At 46.2% G+C, this 14,925-nt stretch overlaps 2 protein-coding genes across 3 annotated transcripts in view; both read right to left on the bottom strand.

The window, feature by feature from the left end:
• Nucleotides 1-14,925, bottom strand: part of LOC307208944 (uncharacterized protein) — a 196,683-nt gene that overhangs the window by 97,539 nt on the left and 84,219 nt on the right. The gene's annotated exons all lie outside the window — the stretch shown is intronic.
• On the bottom strand, nucleotides 76-10,583 carry LOC307208667 (uncharacterized protein). 2 transcript variants are annotated; one of them, XM_079963519.1, is made up of 6 exons: nucleotides 10,488-10,583; nucleotides 7,094-7,175; nucleotides 6,441-6,590; nucleotides 6,212-6,338; nucleotides 4,866-4,943; nucleotides 76-3,895 (listed from the first exon to the last, which is right to left on the bottom strand). In XM_079963519.1, exons 3-6 carry the CDS (start codon nucleotides 6,513-6,515, stop codon nucleotides 2,664-2,666), a joined length of 1,512 nt encoding a protein of 503 aa, XP_079819645.1. In that variant the 5' UTR covers nucleotides 6,516-6,590; nucleotides 7,094-7,175; nucleotides 10,488-10,583; the 3' UTR covers nucleotides 76-2,663. The 2 variants fall into 2 exon arrangements, with proteins under 2 accessions (XP_079819645.1, XP_079819644.1); XM_079963518.1 differs by lacking the exon at nucleotides 7,094-7,175.

The following is a 14,925-nucleotide window of genomic DNA, read 5'->3' on the forward strand; positions in this document are numbered from 1 at the left end:
ATGCATCACTAATGTCTCCACAAATGAAACTGATCTGTAGAAAATGGATCTTGAAAAAAGAAACATTGCACATACTTTTGTAAACCAATAAATCTTTAATAAAATAGGTTAATGAAACAAAACAAAACAGATGGTTGTTTGAGCTGTTTGGAGGCTTGATGGTGAGCCGGTTTGTGGCTGTGAGCCCACAGTCTGAGGGGTAGAAGCTACTGCTGAGAGGAAGTTGGAAGGAGTTGGAAACCATCAGCAGATATACTTAGCTGATTGCAGCTTCCAGGACCTTGTGAACAGGGGAATTTGTGAGGGTGTTTGGTGGCGAGGCTTGCAGTGCTCCCTCAGGGGCATAGGAACGTGAGGCTGCTGCTGCAAGGACTTGCCAGACCTGTGCCACGTTTATCTTCCTGCCGGAGAATGTGCAAAAGCACACCTGTGGCACCTTGCTGGAAGAGAAGGTACAGTAACTTGAGGTCCACCTAGTTGCCAGACTTCGAGCTTTGGGGCAAGATGTGGAGTCCCTTGACAGAGGTGAGTGGACTGTGCTGGAACACCAACTTGGATAGGTGCCCCTACAGAGGTGGAAGATCACCCATAGCAGGAGACAAGGTGCCTGGAAGTACGTGGCACAGGAAGACTGTCAGGAGCCAGGCTGACTCATTGGAGCTGCAAAATCAATTCCACTCCCTCACACCGTTTCTGGGCCGGAGGAGCTAGGACAGCAGTTGCTGACCTCAGAATGCACCAAGGTGGCTTTGAAAGGTACAGTGCCCAGAATGATTTCTGCCACACACACACCAGAGGAGGAGATTGACTTAGAGGAGTCGTTTTTCATCCTGGATCTAAACCCTTCAGATCGAAGGCTACTGATTGTGGATGCTCTGACAACTCATATATTCTAAAACTTTAAACAACAAATCCCAGGAAACCTTATCAAATACTTTCTCAACATCAAACGTTAAAGCCGCTTGTTTTTGTTGATGTGCGAGCAGCCACAGTGAATACAAAAATTCTGCCACTCCGCAGAGGTGAAAAAGATGTGGGGCACTGCTGGTGTCTCCCTACTGAGGTGGACAGAGGCAGCAGAATGTGCCGGGAGGTGTGTTCGTCTTCCAGGTGCATAAATTCAAGATTTGGCAGAGAAGTTGCCAAGTCTTATAAAGCCCACTGGTCAACTACCCGTTCCTTCTCATTCACAATACCGCCGCACACAGCCTTCAACGTCTAACAAGGGACTCTGGGCAAGAAGCTGAAAGGCTTTTGGGCACAGGTGGTGTGTTCATCATTTCTTCCTATTGAGGGCTGTGGCCCAGGGAGAGGAAATTACTGGAAACAAACCACTGGCCGTGCAAGTGGTGCCATCAGGAAGGGTTTGGCTTAAGCAAAAATCCCACCAAGACTTTGGTTGCAGAAGTCCTGGAAGGTGGTCATCACAGTCACCTGACTTGAACTGCATAGAAAACCTCTGGTGGGATCTGAAAAGGGCGGTTGAGGCGTGCAAACCCAAGAATATTACTGAACTGGAGGCCATTGCTCATGAGATTCTTCAGCTGCCAGAAGCTGGTGTCTGGCTACACATCTCATTTGCAGTAGGTCATAGGAGAAAAAACCGGTCTACTAAGTGCTAAAGATCCTTGACATTGTTTGAATAATAGTGAAACTGGATAAGCCTGTATAAGTTGCATTGTCAGCGGAATTTGGAGAAACCATTGGAAACATCAGTTGTGTTGAGTTTTTTCAATTGCCTTTCTTTGATTTGCTCATGGCAAACAGCTGAATGTCTGTAAATTTTGATAATGAACCTGTTTTGCAATGGAGGTTGAATAATTTCAATTGCAACTGTATTTAGAGAGAAACGTCCGTGTAGAAGAAACTGAAAAATTGAATGATGCCTTCCGAGAACAGATGACCAAACATTTAAAAAGGAGATATCGTAGTCATCAGAGACTTGAGCTACCCCAAACTCTGTTGGAACTCAAATTCTTCCAAGAATGTAAGGTCCAATAAATTCACCCATTGCCTTGGTGACTATTTCATTTCCCAGGAAGATGGAAGGAGCAACAAGGAGATCGTTTATCTTGGACCTGATGCTCACCAACAGAGAGGAACTGGTCGAAGTACTGGGAAACTTGGGAGGAAGTGATCATGTCCTCCTGGGTTTTATGATACACAAACAAGGAAAAGCTGAGTGTAGTCAGACATGCCAATTTCAAAAAGCTTAAGGAGCTCCAAGAGGAAGGGAGTCTAAAGCGGATGGGAGTTTCTTAAAGGTGAAATACTGAATGCCCAAATGCAGACAATCCAAACAAGACAGGAACATGGTATGGCTTAGAGATCAGCTGAGAATTAACAAGGGCATTTATAAGAAATGGAAGTTGAAGGGTGAATGTCAGGCGGGCTAAAGCTCAGGCTTGCAAAAGAGCTAAACATAATAATAAAGGTTTCTTCAGCTAGGTTCAAAGCAAGAGGAAGAACAAACAAGTGGTAGGTCCTCTCTGTGAAGAAGACTGAGAAATACTATTGACTAAGGGAAGGCAGAACTGCTGAACACCAACTTTGCCTCTGTCTTCACCCCAAAGGAAAGCAGTGCCAAACCTGGCGACAACAAAATAATTAATTTAAGGAAGGAGCTGCAGCCCAAGATAGAAAAAGAGGTGGTTCTATGTTTTTTATGATTTCTTCTTTGTGTGGATTCTTTGATGCCTAGTAAGGTCACCATTCCCACTGAAGCTCTTTCCGCACTCTGTACATTTAAACGGTTTCTCCCCTGTGTGTGTTCTTTGATGTAAAGTAAGGTGAGCATTCTGACTAAAGCTCTTTCCACACTCCTTGCATAGGAATGGTTTTTCCCTTGTGTGGATTCTTTTATGTTTAGTAAGGTCACCAGACCCACAGAAGCTTTTTCCACACTCCGTACATTTAAATGGTTTCTCCCCTGTGTGTGTTCTTTGATGTAAAGTAAGGTGAGCATTCTGACTAAAGCGTTTCCCACACTCCTTGCATAGGAACGGTTTTTCCTTTGTGTGGATTTTTTGATGCTTGATAAGTTCATCACCCCCACTGAAACTCTTTCCGCACTCTGGACACTTAAACTGTTTCTCCCCTGTGTGTGTTGTTTGATGCTGAGCAACGTCACCACTCCCACTGGAGCTCTTTCCACACTCCAAAGATTTGAACTGTTTCTCCCCTGTGTATGTTCTTTGATGAAAAGTAAGGTGAGCTCTTTGAATAAAGCCCTTTCCACACTCCATGCATTTGAAGGGTTTCTCCCTTGTGTGGATTCTGAGATGCTTAGAAAGGTCACCACTTCCAGTGAAACCTTTTCCACACTCCATACACTGAAACGGTTTCTCCCCTGTATGTGTTCTTTCATGTAAAGTAAGGTGAGCGCTCTGACTAAAGCATTTTCCACACTCTATGCACCTGAACGGTTTCTCCCTTGTGTGGATTCTCTGATGCTTAGAAAGGTCACCACGTCCAGGGAAACTTTTTCCACACTCGGTACATTCGAATGGTTTCTCCCCTGTGTGGATTCTATGATGCATGCTAAGGCTTCCACTATGGCTGAAGCTCTTTCCACACACCGTACATTTAAATGGTTTCACCTCTGTATGAATCCCATGAGTTCGGTAATGCATTTTTAATTGTGATTTATATCTAAGTATTTCACCACACTCTGTACATTTGTTTTCTGTGTGATCTTTCTTTGAGACGAGGGGTTCGTGGACATCAGTGTCCTGAGAAGCTGTGGATTTCTTTTTTGCTTTCTTTGACTTGTTTCTTTCAAGATCTGGGGTTTCTATTTGATTTACAGACATTTCTTTTGATGCTTCGTGTTCTGAGTTTTCTGACGACACCACGGCGGATGTCTCCCCGCAATCCTCATTGTTCTGCCCACTGCCTGTTTCAGGGGAGGGAGAAAAAGGAAATGTCACTCAAATGGCAAGCAGAGATCTCGTTATGGATTGAGCCCAGTTCTCTGCTTCTCTGATTTTGTCATTTTCAGAGTGGCTGGGGCAATGCAGCCAGATGGGTGGGGTAAAAATAAAATCATCATCATCATTATGATTAAGCATCTTCCATTTCTTCTCTTCATGCCCAGCTCAATCTGAGGTTAGCTTCTGAATATCCTACAGTCTCAAGACGGCAACAACACAAGCCCCTTCCTGCTCTATCTCCCACCTGGTTTCACTAAGCACAGGTGTGTCTCCTTTGATGCAATTGGGGTTGGGGGAGATAAGACATGAACAAGGCTGGGGAAGAGACCAGGCGGGGAACAAAGCGCTCATTCCTTGGTTATGGTTTTGGCTGCGGTCAAAAGACACTTGTAAATAGGAGCACAGAAATCTGCCAGGTGCTCAGCCAGTACATCTTGTTTTTCTTTGATAATTGATAAAGCTTACAAACAAACAAAAAATCTCATTCCAAGGGAAATCTGAGCACCTCTTACTCTTTCATTTGGGAGGAACATATCACCTATTGCTTGCTGCCCAGTTTGATTCAGGTAACTGGGATTTAATCAGGGTTACTCAGCTCTGCACGAATGATCATTCTTTTTAGAATGGTAATGCTGATATTTTATCAGGTTTTTATGTCATTAACCTCATTGATCTTCTTTTCTGATTTAGTCTGATTAAGTTTGATTAAGTTCTATGGAAGAAATGTCATTTCCATTTGCTGGAATGCTCACCCTTGTACACTAGACTGATACGACTAACTTCCTTAACGTGGCAGAAGTTAAAGAAGCAATCCAGCTGAAACAGTTAACCGTCAGCTTGGTTTCTGCTGTGCAGAAATCAGGTGTAGATTTGTCCTCCAAACAAGAGCGAAACTGTGACACCTTCAAATCCCTGAGCGAAAACACAACCTACCTGCTGATGTCTCCCCTTCTTTGTCATCTTGGAGAAGCTGCTCTTGCCTTTCTTCCCAGTACGAATTGAGGTCTGATTCTTTCAAGGAAAGAGAGCAGTTACTTTGGACCACAAAACATCCAGCCAATCCCAGTCAAGCCAAGTCTACGACCTCAAACCCAAGAGGGCCAATTTCGATCCCTTATTGACTAGCAAAAGGGCTCAGCATGAAATGGAGCTCAGCATGAAGAAGAGGAGTTTGGATCTGATATCCCGCTTTATCACTACCCGAAGGAGTCTCAAAGCGGCTAACATTCTCCTTTCCCTTCCTCCCCCACAGCAAACACTCTGTGAGGTGAGTGGGGCTGAGAGACTTCAGAGAAGTGTGACTATCCCAAGGTCACTCAACAGCTGCATGTGGAGGAGCGAGGAATCGAACCCGGTTCACCAGATTACGAGACTACTGCTCTTAACCACTACACCACACTGGCTCTCTCTGGCTCACACATGAAACCCTCTGTTGCAGGGATGAAGCTGCAGAACTTAGCAAAGCTAACTGTCTTGGTTTGGACTACAACAGCTCAAAACACAGAAAGCAAAAACCACCTCCCGGAAGCCAGCCCTTCTTCCTCATCCACAGCAAGCCAAGGCTGTGGGGTACTTCAAATTTGCAATTTGAGATGAAGCATTTTCCCATGGAGATTCAAGCCACTGCAACATTTCTGTGTTCACAGAATTGTAGAGTTGGAAGGGACCCTGCGGGTCATTTAGTCCAACCCCCTGCAATAAATCTTGGCGTTTCATGTGAAAGCGGACGTTTTGCAACCGTTTGCTCTTAAGACTTCACCAAATGTACTGGTTTTCTTTGGAACACCAGGAACCACCGGTGGGCAAGATGTTCTTTACCATGGGTAGGCAAACTAAGGCCTGGGGGCCGGATCCAGCCCAATCGCCTTCTAAATCTGGCCTGCAAACAGTCTGGGAATCAGCGTGTTTTTACATGAGCAGAATGTGCCCTTTTATTTAAAATGCATCTCTGGGTTATCAGTGGGGCCTGCCTGGTGTTTTTACATGAGTAGAATGTGTGCTTTTATTCAAAATGCATATCTGGGTTATTTGTGGGGCATAGGAATTCGTTTTTATTTTCAAAATATAGTCCGCCCCCCCCACAAGGTCTGAGGGACAGTAGACCGGCCCCCTGCTGAAAACGTTTGCTGACCCCTGTTCTTAACGCTAAGCTCCTGCTTGCGGCCTTCCCCACAGACATTTTCTTGGGATGATACTACCGTGAACAAGACACTGGGCTGGGGGGGTCACTGGATTGGACCAGTTATTCCTCCACTGCATGCAGAAATATGTTTCCTTACCCAGAGAGGTCACTGTCTCGTAATTCTCCTCCATGACTTCCCTGTTCAGAGCTCTTTGGCTTGGATCCAGCAGAGCACATTCCTCCTCTGTGAAACGCACGGCCACCTCCTCAAAGGTGACCAGACCCTGGAAGAAGGAGGAAATATCGCTTCTCTTAGATCCCTTCCCTACTCGACATAAAGGGAGGCAGAGTTGCCTCGTCCCTTGTCCCCATTGCTCTTTCCCTACCTGTGGGCGCTGCTTGACCCCTCTTTCCACTCCATCCCTAAGAAGAGAGGGTCCAGGTTGTGCCTCTGACGCCATTGTGCTGCCTTCGGAAGGAGATGGAGGCAGAAACTGGGCCGCACTTCAACGAAGGGAGCAGCTCTCAAGTGGTCCCTGCAGGGGAAATAAGGGGGAGGGGAAGTATTAAATCAATTCAATTTATATCACGATTTAAATCACTAGTCAGTAAGACTTGATTTAAATCTTTTTTCTTTTCTTTTTTTGCAGAAAGACTCATTCTTGGTGGTATAATCTTAATATTTACAATTCATTTTTGGAATAATAAATTCTCAGATGTTACAGTTTTTTACAGTTATATCAAAAATTTTACAGTTTTTTACTGTAAAAATTTTACAGTTATATCAAAAATTACTGATTTGGTTATACTATTAGAAATACATAGACTGATAATTTCCATAATAACAATTTAAACAATTTATGTAACTAAAACAACAATAATAGTAATAATAATTTATTCTTCCAACCAAATATTAAAATACAGTAATACATCAAACATTAAAAGCTTCCCTAAACAGGGCTGCCTTCAGATTATAACATTATAGCATATGTATCCACGTTTGTTAACTGCTGTGGTTAAACACTTTAAAAAAACACACCTTAGACTGAGTTATAGCACACACGAAAAACTTAAAACAAATCCTTATTTCCTGATGAATAGCCTTTGGACTATAATGGAACCTGAAAAGAAAACGATCTTTAGAAAAAGATTTTCCCTCCAAAACATTTTATTTAAAAAATCCAAATAAAATTAAAAAACCCCAACCTACGACCCTGAGAGTAAGAGGCCTCGTGCTCTACCAACTGAGCTATCCCTGTGCACCTTCCCAAAAAAGATCCTCTGCATCCCTGTTCTAACCATTTTACAGTGTTGCTGAGAGAGCAACGTGGAGGTGTTGCATCTTATCCTCAAACTAAATCTCAGGAGGAGCTCTGGACCAATCTCTTCAATGCAAGAAACGGCAGCAAAACTCCCTGGGGCAGGGTGGTATTTATTCCCCCCCCCCCAAGTCCAGCTGGGGCAGGGGCATTTTACTTATCTCCCCGATTAAGAACTCAATACAGTGTTACCTCGGGTTACATACGCTTCAGGTTACAGACTCTGCTAACCCAGAAATATTACCTCGGGTTAAGAACTTTGCTTCAGGATGAGAACAGAAATCGAGCTCCGGCGGCAGCAGGAGGCCCCATTAGCTAAAGTGGTGCTTCAGGTTAAGAACAGTTTCAGGTTAAGAACGGACCTCCGGAACGAATTAAGTTCTTAAACCAAGGTACCACCGTAGTTTAGTATGGGAGCACAAACAATTAATTATTGAGGCTGGCGGAACATCGCCCGGCTGTGGGGCGCAAAGCCTGCTCCATGCAAGGCCCCTTCCACCTGGCCTAGGGGGCTGGGCCCAGACTCACCCAGCCCCACTGAAGAGGCCCCTCATGAGGCCAGAGGAACATCCCCCAGCTGTGGGGCGCGAAGGCCGCTCTCCACAAGGCCCTTTCCACCTGGCCTAGGGGGCTGGGCCCACACTCACCAGCCCCACTGAAGAGGCCCCTGAGGCTGGAGGAACATCACCTGGCTATTGTTTTATTGATTTAATATGCTGTAAACCGCTTTTGAGATTTTCATTAAAAAATATTAAGCGGTATATAAATATTTATTTATTCTTATTTATTGAATTTGCATACTGCCCTAAATCCGCAGGTCTCGGGGCAGTTACAGCATAAAATCACAAAAATACATAACCAAAACAAAAACAATCCAATAAACGCCCCCTTCCCCAACATATTTTAACAGGAACTTTGGAACTCCCTGCCTATGGATATCAGAGGTGCCTTCCCTGCATTTCTTGCTAAAGATATTCTTATTCAGTCAAGCCTACCAGATGTTCAGAAAGTTTGTATGAGTTTTAATTTGCCGTAGTCTATTCTACTGTGGTTTTAACTGTTTGCATGTTTGAAATGATTGTTGCAATTTTTTCTTAAGTGATAATTTTACGGTGTTTTCTTTTTTTGTAAACTGCCTTGGGGTTTCCCCCCTAAAACCAAGAGGTTTATAAATTCTGTTCAATGAAGAAATCTCCTCCAGCCTTGACTCTTTGTCAAGACAGAGCAAAGGAATCTCACGTGGCCAGTTTGCCATTGTCTTATGACTCACAGCCTATTATCTCCTCCAAAGGCCATTTCTATTCTTTTGAGTTGGGGGCTACAAAAGCAGAACAGGAAACCCTCTGTTTCCTTCCTCTATAACAAAGATTTACCTCCCCCACCCCCACCAACAAGACCTGGGTTGATCTCTACAGAGAGGTGAAGGCAGCTCCAGAGAGGATCTGCTCTAGAGTTGGAAGGGGGCACCTCTGAGGGTCATCTAGTCCAACCCCTGCGATGCAGGAATCTCAGCTAAAGCATGCATAGCAGAGGGCAGAAACAATGGATTCCCAGAGGGAAAGGGGGAACGGGGTTCCCTGTTTTCCACTCGTCATAAAAACATCTCAACTAGGGCCAGGGCCTTTTCAGTACTGGCCCCGACTTGGTGGAAGGCTCTGTCACGAGAGACCAGGGCCCTGCGGGACTTGACATCTTTCCGCAGGGCCTGCAAGACAGAGCTGTTCGGCCTGGCCTTTGGTTTGGACTCGGTCTGACCCTTCTGTTTCCCTCCCCTTATGGTTTTGATCTATGGGCCACTTTTAAAATGAGGCTGCATTTTAAATTACATTTTAACCTGTATTTTAAATTGGTTTTATGTTTATGTTAAATTATGTTTTTACTGTAATTTTACTGGTGTTAGCCGCCCTGAGCCCGGCTCTGGCCGGGGAGGGCGGGGTATACATAAAATTTATTTTATTTTTATTTTTATTATTATTATTATTATTATTATTATTATTAAGAGCCAATGGCCTATCCAGCCCAGCACCCAATTCTCACAGAAGCCAAGCAGATGCCCGTGGGAGACAAGCCATCAGGATTCGAACACAAGGCCACTCTCCCTTCCTGCTGTTTCCAACAGCTGGCATTCAACTTGGGGCACCAGAGCACAACCTCCCAGGCTGGCAGCCCATTGATAGCCTTACCATCCCATGAGTTTGTCTCAATTCTCTTTCAATGCCACCCCAGGGTGGCCCATCGCTGCCTCCCACCCCGGGGGCGGGGAGCGCAGTGGCGTAGCGTGGGGGGTGCAGGGGGGCCGGCCGCAACATCTGGGGGTTAGGGTTAGGGGGCGCAAATCCACGTGTTAGGGGGCGCAAATTACTTGCCTTGCCCCGGGTGCTGACAACCCACGCTACGCCGCTGGGGGAGCGAGTTCCACAGTTTGACTCTGCACTGCATGTAGATGATCAAAGAACCGTAAAGTTGGGAGGGACAGCCACCCCCCAGGTTCATCTTGCCCAGCCTTTCTCAACCTGTGGGTCCCCAGATGTTGTTGGACTACAACTCCCATCCCCCCTAGCTAGCAAGGCCAGAGCTCAGGGATGATGGGAGTTGTAGTCCAACAACATCTGGGGACCCCCAGATTGAGAACCACTGAGTCAACCCCCTGCAATGCAATAGGCAGCCTGCCCCACACGGGGGTGGGGATCGAACCTGCAACCTTGCCCTTATCAGCACCCCCCCCCTCTAACCAACTGGGATGCTTTAGCTGAGATTCGTGCATTGCAGCGGGTCAGACTAGATGGCCCTTGGGGGGTCCCCTCCCGTTTCTACGATTCCTGAAACTTCCAACTTGCAGCTTTTTTGCGGGGGGTGGGGGGCAGCGGATCCGCCAGTTCTAGCACTGCGGAAGAGGGAGAAAAACTTTTTTCCCCTCCGTGCCATGCTCGGTTCTACAAACTTCTCTAAAACTGCAAAGTCCCAACACGTGTCGACCTTTTTTCACTCCCCCACCTCCCAAACTTCCCCCCCCTCCCTCCTCCTCTCCCAGATGCCCGGTTTGCAGATTCGGCATGGGGAGGGATGCAAATATCCCCCAACCACCCAAAATATCTCCCCCCAAATATGGTGCACCTTTCTGAATTCTTCCCTCTGCAGCCACCTCGCCTCCTTCCCAAAGTCTCTCCTCCGCGTGTGGCTGCAGAGATCAACACGCCCCCCCACGCCCCCTTCCCAGATAATAGCCGCTCCCGCCTCCTCTGAAACTTCCTGTCTCTCTAGGAAGCCGAGCTCCTCCTCCCACATTGGGGAAGGAGTGGCCCTGGGTCCCCATACCTGTGCGGGAAACCTGAACGGGATCCTGAAGTGTTTGGTAGAATCCAAGAATTGGAAGGGACCCCCAAAGTCATCTAGTCCAACCCCCACTCTTCCACCCAACACTGGGCTTGAAATTACAACCCTGACCATGAAGAGTCTCTTTTAGGTATACATAATTGATCAGGTTGCCATATTTCAAAAAGTGAAAATCTGAATAATAATAATAATAATAATAATAATAATAATAATAATTGTACCCTGCCCTCCCCGGCTGCAGCCGGGCTCGGGGCAGCTAACATCATAAAATTAACACAGTATGTTGTTGTTGTTTAGTCGTTTAGTCGTGTCCGACTCTTCGTGACCCCATGGACCAGAGAACGCCAGGCACTCCTGTCCTCCACTGCCCCCCGCAGCTTGGTCAGACTCATGCTGGTAACCTCGAAAACACTATCCAACCATCTCGTCCTCTGTCGCCCCCTTCTCCTTGTGCCCTCCATCTTTCCCAACATCAGGGTCTTCTCCAGGGAGTCTTCTCTTCTCATGAGGTGGCCAAAGTACTGGAGCCTCAGCTTCACAATCTGTCCTTCCAGTGAGCACTCAGGGCTGATTTCCTTCAGAATGGAGAGGTTTGATCTTCTTGCAGTCCATGGGACTCTCAAGAGTCTCCTCCAGCACCATAATTCAAAAGCATCCATTCTTCGGCGATCAACCTTCTTTATGGTCCAGCTCTCACTTCCATACATCACTACTGGGAAAACCATAGCTTTAACTATACGGACCTTTGTTGGCAAGGTGATGTCTCTACTTCTCAAGATGCTGTCTAGGCCTGTCATTGCCCTTCTCCCAAGAAGCAGGCGTCTTTTAATTTTAACACAGTATAGGTGAAAGGTAAACTAAACTGACCATTAGGTCCAGTCCTGGCCGACTCGGGTTGCGGCGCTCATCTCGCTTTACTGGCCGAGGGAGCCGGCGTCCACCTTCCGGGTCATGTGGCCAGCAGGACTAAGCCGCTTCTGGCGAACCAGAGCAGCGCACAGAAATGCCGTTTACCTTCCCGCTGGAGCGGTACCTACTTATCTACTTGCACTTGGACGTGCTTTCGAACTGCTAGGTTGGCAGGAGCAGGGACTGAGCAACGGGAGCTCAGCCCGTCGCAGGGATTCGAACCGCCGACCTTCTGATCGGCAAGTCCTAGGCTCTGTGGTTTAACCCACAGCGCCACCCGCGTCCCTTAACACAGTATACAAAGCACATAAAAACAGGCAATCAATTAATTAAAATACATCTCAAAATTAATTCAGAACAAATTAAAATCTGGACAGATTGCAGTCCACAGGTAAAATTGAGAGTGGGATATATGGGTGTAGCCAGGATTTTTGTTGGGGGGGGAAAGAACCTCAGTTTGTTATGATTTTTTAAAAATATTTTTAATGATTTATAGGAGGGACTTGGCTATGCCCATATCCGGACAAAAAAAATTGTTAAGCTTTTCTTAAGCAAAATCATGTACAAACAAAAACAACCCTTCACTTCCAACATGGCTACCATATGCCTGGGTATTCCCTGACATTTAAAACGGAAATTCTGCCCAGACACCATTTTTGGTGGACGGACCCTGGCTACGTCCGGGAAATTCCAGAAGTATGGCAGCCCTACTAGTGAACAGAAAAAAAATTGCTTGGTCCCTGCTCCTGCCAACCTAGCAGTTCAAAAGCACGTCAAAGTGCAAGTAGATAAATAAGTACCACTCTGGTGGGAAGGTAAATGGCGTTTCCATGCACTGCTCTGGTTTCGCCAGAAGTGGCTTAGTCATGTATGTTGTTAGCTGCTTTGAGCCCAGCTCCGGCTGGGGAGGGCGGGATATAAATAAAATTTTATTATTTTATTATTATTATTATTATTATGCTATCTGTGGACAAACCCCGGCTCCCTCAGCCAATAAAGCGAGATGAGCGCCACAACCCCAGAGTCATCCGCAACTGGACTTAACTGTCAGGGGTCCCTTTACCTTACACCGCTTTGAGATTTTTATTAAGAATATAAAGTGGTGTATCTTAAAAAGTAGAGACATCACCTTGCCAACAAAGGTCCGTATAGTAAAAGCTATGGTTTTCCCAGTAGTGATGTATGGAAGTGAGAGCTGGACCATAAAGAAGACTGATCGCCGAAGAATTGATGCTTTTGAATTATGGTGCTGGAGGAGACTCTTGAGAGTCCCATGGACTGCAAGAAGATCAAACCTCTCCATTCTGAAAGAAATTAGCCCTGAGTCCTTCACTGGAAGGACAGATCGTGAAGCTGAGGCTCCAGTACTTTGCCCACCTCATGAGAAGAGAAGACTCCCTGGAAAAGACCCTAATGTTGGGAAAGATGGAGGGCACAAGAAGAAGGGGACGACAGAGGACGAGATGGTTGGATAGTGTCTTCGAAGCTACAAACATGAGTCTGACCAAACTGCGGGAGGCGGTGGAAGACAGGAGTGCCTGGCGTGCTCTGGTCCATGGTGTTACGGCTAAAATCTGGGTGCGAGGCTGCTCTGCCACCCAGCTCATCGGACTAAGTCCGTGGGTCCCTGCGGAGGAAAATGAGCTCAGCCGGAGACAGGAGCAAACAGCAGAAGATCCAAGTTTATTGCGCAACAGGTTCAAGGCGAGATTGAACCCCGAGAATGGGGCGACATAAACTTTTAAAAGTTCCCTCCAAGTCCCAGAATACAGTGCAGAAAACGTCACGAATACATCACAAGAGGTGGGGTTACACAGATCAGCACTTCAGGAAGGTGGGTGGGGGGTTTACACAGATCATCACTTCAGTAAGGTAGGGGTCGCACAGATCAGCACTTCAGTAAGGTAGGGGTTGCATAGATCATCACTTCAGTAAGGTAGGGGTCGCACAGATCAGCACTTCAGTAAGGTAGGGGTTGCATAGATCATCACTTCAGTAAGGTAGGGGTCGCACAGATCAGCACTTCAGTAAGGTAGGGGTTGCATAGATCATCACTTCAGTAAGGTAGGGGTTGCATAGATCAGCACTTCAGTAAGGTAGGGATTGCATAGATCATCACTTCAGTAAGGTGGGGAGGGGGTTGCACAGATCAGCACTTCAGGAAGGGAGGGGGAATATGCAGAGCTGGAGATATGCACAGATAAACACTTCCCGGGGATGAGAAAACAATGGTCTCAAATATGCATAGTCTGTCACCTGACATTGCCTGGAGGAAAGGCTGATCAGAGCCATTTGACAGGATTAGGGTCTTAACACCTTGCTGGAGGGATTATGCTGGACAGGGGAGGTGTGATGGAGTCCTAGAGAAATTGAGCAAACTGGCACGTTGATTTTCTATGAATTTTATAGATTTTAGTCCCTTTTGACATTGACAATTGGAAATAAATGGATATATTGTAGCGAAGAAGAAGGTGAAGAAGACATGCCCCCCCCTTCCGTATCAATGTTTAATAGACTATTGTATTTTAAAATTCTGTTGGAAGCTGCCCAGAGTGGCTGGGGAAATTTATTTATATTTATTTATATAAATTTATTATTATTATTAATATCATCATCATCATCATCTGCTGGAGGGGCAACCCCCCCCTCAATCTTTACATAAATTCCTGCAACAGGTGGAAATGCAAACTGGGAACCTTCTGCTTTTAGCAGAGGAGGAAGGAAAGGGGCTGCACGGTGCAGGTTTGCAGCCAAAAAGGTCACCCTCAATTTGGGGAAAAGTGGAAGGGGGGTGCAAACGAGACCCGACCCCCCCCTTTCCCTCCCAGCATGCGCCTCCCCTCCTCCTTTCAGCGTCTGGTCTTTTCTCCTTGCATACTGGACCCAAAATGCACTCGCCAGCTCCCTTGCATATATATTTTTATTTTTTTGGTAGTGGTGGGGGAGATAGTAGAAGGGAGGCTCTAGATGGGGGGGGCAGGAAGTGGATGCTTCATGGCCTCTCTAGGCGTCCGGCTCTCTCTTTCTCCTTAACCCTGTGTTGGGTTACTCTCCACAAGAAACAAAAAGGGGGGGAGGAAGGAAAAGGGGTGTAAGCTTTGCACGCTCCCCTTGGGAAAACATAAACAAAAACAGCAACAAAAAAGCAGAGGGATTTTTATTTTATTTCTATTTTTTGAGGGCAGCGGGCTTGCTTTTTCCTCACGCCTCTGCTGGGCTTCTCTTCATCTAGCAAAGTGGGATTTTCTCAGTTAGGATTGCAAAGGGAATTGCAATGATTGCAAAAAAATGGGGATATAAATATATATAT

The sequence above is a fragment of the Podarcis cretensis genome, assembly GCF_951804945.1.
Source record: "Podarcis cretensis genome assembly, chromosome: 2".
Classification (NCBI taxonomy): Eukaryota; Metazoa; Chordata; class Lepidosauria; order Squamata; family Lacertidae; genus Podarcis; species Podarcis cretensis.